General features: G+C 39.3%; 1 protein-coding gene across 1 annotated transcript; it reads right to left on the bottom strand.

Annotated features, from left to right (window-relative positions):
- Positions 1–213: 213 nt before the first annotated feature.
- Positions 214–1,744, bottom strand: LOC108213088 (uncharacterized). Its single transcript, XM_017384828.2, has one exon. The coding sequence runs from the start codon at positions 1,671–1,673 to the stop codon at positions 477–479; it is 1,197 nt and encodes a 398-aa protein (XP_017240317.1). The 5' UTR covers positions 1,674–1,744; the 3' UTR covers positions 214–476.
- Positions 1,745–2,289: the final 545 nt, after the last annotated feature.

The following is a 2,289-nucleotide window of genomic DNA, read 5'->3' as shown; positions in this document are numbered from 1 at the left end:
ATTTGGCATGCCTTTTTACTAATTTTTTATATAAATAATAAAATTTATATAAATATTATATCTTATAGATATTGAAAATTTTAAATATAGTCCAACTTCATAGTTAAATATTAGATAAACTACTAATATAAGTTAGTACTGTACTAAGTTCTGTTCTCGATATTTACTAAATTTTGTTATATTTGTAAGTGCACTTTAGTATCAATCCTATAATGATGCAGCAGTTTTTGCTATATTTAATGGAAAATGGCATGCCATTTGGGCATGCCTTTTTGTAAAATACATGCCTATAGGCATGCCAGTGAGAACTGCCGTGACATGTACCCTAATCCTAAGAGGCTTTCCTTGATTAGACTCTAAAACATAGGTAGGCCTAGCATATACCAAATTACCACTATCAAAAGTCAAAACCTGTAGGCCGTAGCAAAACACACAGAAATGACACAACAAAAGGAGGTTAATTACAAGTGGTCTAGCTAGGCCAGAGTGAGGCCAGAAGAAAAAGTAATTCCAGCCATATTAGAATTTTTCATCTTGCAATCAGGCAGTGGAACCCAACTCCAAATCTTCTCCTCAGTGTCATAACATAGCCAGATTATGTCCCACACCCCTTCATAATTTGACATCAAAACAGCCCTGAATGTCCCATTTTTCAGCATCACACAACCCATCATAACCCCATAAGGCTTTTTTATTTCTTCAATTAGTCCTTCCGGGACTCTTGAAACCAACTCCCATTGCCTCCCACTTTGGCTCATGCCCCACAGCTCCACACCTTTCAACATTCTCACCCTCCTGTCTGTGTCCCCGTTCGAACTATCTGATCTCACTATCATCATGTTCCCGTCACCGTACACGTGGAACCGATCGCTCGTATGCCCCGACGAAAATCCCACCGCGAATCGCTCGATTCCTCCCCCGTCAAATCGCGGCCTCACGACAACAGGCCTGTCAAAATCCTCCACTCCAACCGCGATTAAAATGCTCTCGCTTTGTCCGTTCACTACACTTAAGTAAATAAAATCACTTTCGGTTTTAATATTTCCACGTGGAATTTCATTATCAGTTTCTCTTTCTCCCGCCCTGATGGACCGCCACTTATCCGTGTCCGAGCTGTAAACGAATAGAGTCGGGTAATCTTCGTACAATTCCGCGAATAAAAACCGAAAACTGTCAGACCCTGACAGCAGCTTGATCCCGGACCTTCTCCACGAGGACGTGCCACGTCGGCCTAACGGACTCGGAGGAATCTTCTTAACCGTCTTGGTCATAGGATTAACCGAAATAACCTGTTGACTCGTATTCAAAGCAAACAGAAAATAATTACCTGCCGCAGTTAAAAAATAAAGATCCTCTCCAGGAGGAACCACTGATCTCAAAACATCCGCTATCAAAATTCCAAACCATCGATTCGAACAATCAGTAAATCCATGGAGCATCGCGTCGCGATGCCACCGCTTCTTGTAAACAAACAGCCAAGTCGCCGAGCTCGATCGAATATTATAATCTCGAACAAAATCTCGATCAGATATCACCGAGGTGATAAACTTGTTGACCGTTCTCAGCACGAAAATATCGGGCAACACAAGGTTTGCGATGATATATTGTATCAATTCCGACGGAAGTAAACAGAATCCGACAGTGTTTGTAGTAATATTCCGACGAGTTTCCATAAATTTTGTTAGGTGACACTAAGGTTTCCACTTGTTTTTTATAACCTCTAGTTGTCTAATTTTGAACCAAAAGTCGCACTCCATTATTTATACTGTTCCACATTGCTTTGCTTAATGGTTTTTTAAGTAAATAATTAGCAGCTAGTTTATGATTAATTAGTGGAATAATTGAACATTAAAGAATGTTGGAAAAAGACATAATTTGGGTGGATAAAACAAACGATCCGACGTGGTGGTCGGAGAAATCGATGGTGGAGATTTGAGTGTTGCGGTTGACATCAACAGCAATGATTGAATATTGAAACATTGTGATGAGTTTGTGTACAATGATGTTTTTGTTTAAGATTAGATTAGTGTTACAATGCGGTTACTATTGGATACGTATAAACAATAAGTAAGCGTGCTTTCGTGCATCAAGAGGGACTAGCCATGCTCTTTGTGGACCTGTTTTGGATTAGTGTGTGTTTTGTATAGCTAATTTGGATTAGTGTGTGTTTAATATATGAAATTAGGTACTGATAAGTAAGTGTTGTAGTGGATTATAAAAGTAGGTTTTGATAAGTGAGGTTTTGGGTGCTAACCTTTTATATAAGAAACTTAGGTGTATAAATCGCGC

The sequence above is a fragment of the Daucus carota genome, chromosome 3 (assembly GCF_001625215.2).
Source record: "Daucus carota subsp. sativus chromosome 3, DH1 v3.0, whole genome shotgun sequence".
Classification (NCBI taxonomy): domain Eukaryota; kingdom Viridiplantae; phylum Streptophyta; class Magnoliopsida; order Apiales; family Apiaceae; genus Daucus; species Daucus carota.
This window is presented reverse-complemented; position numbering and strand designations above follow the sequence as displayed.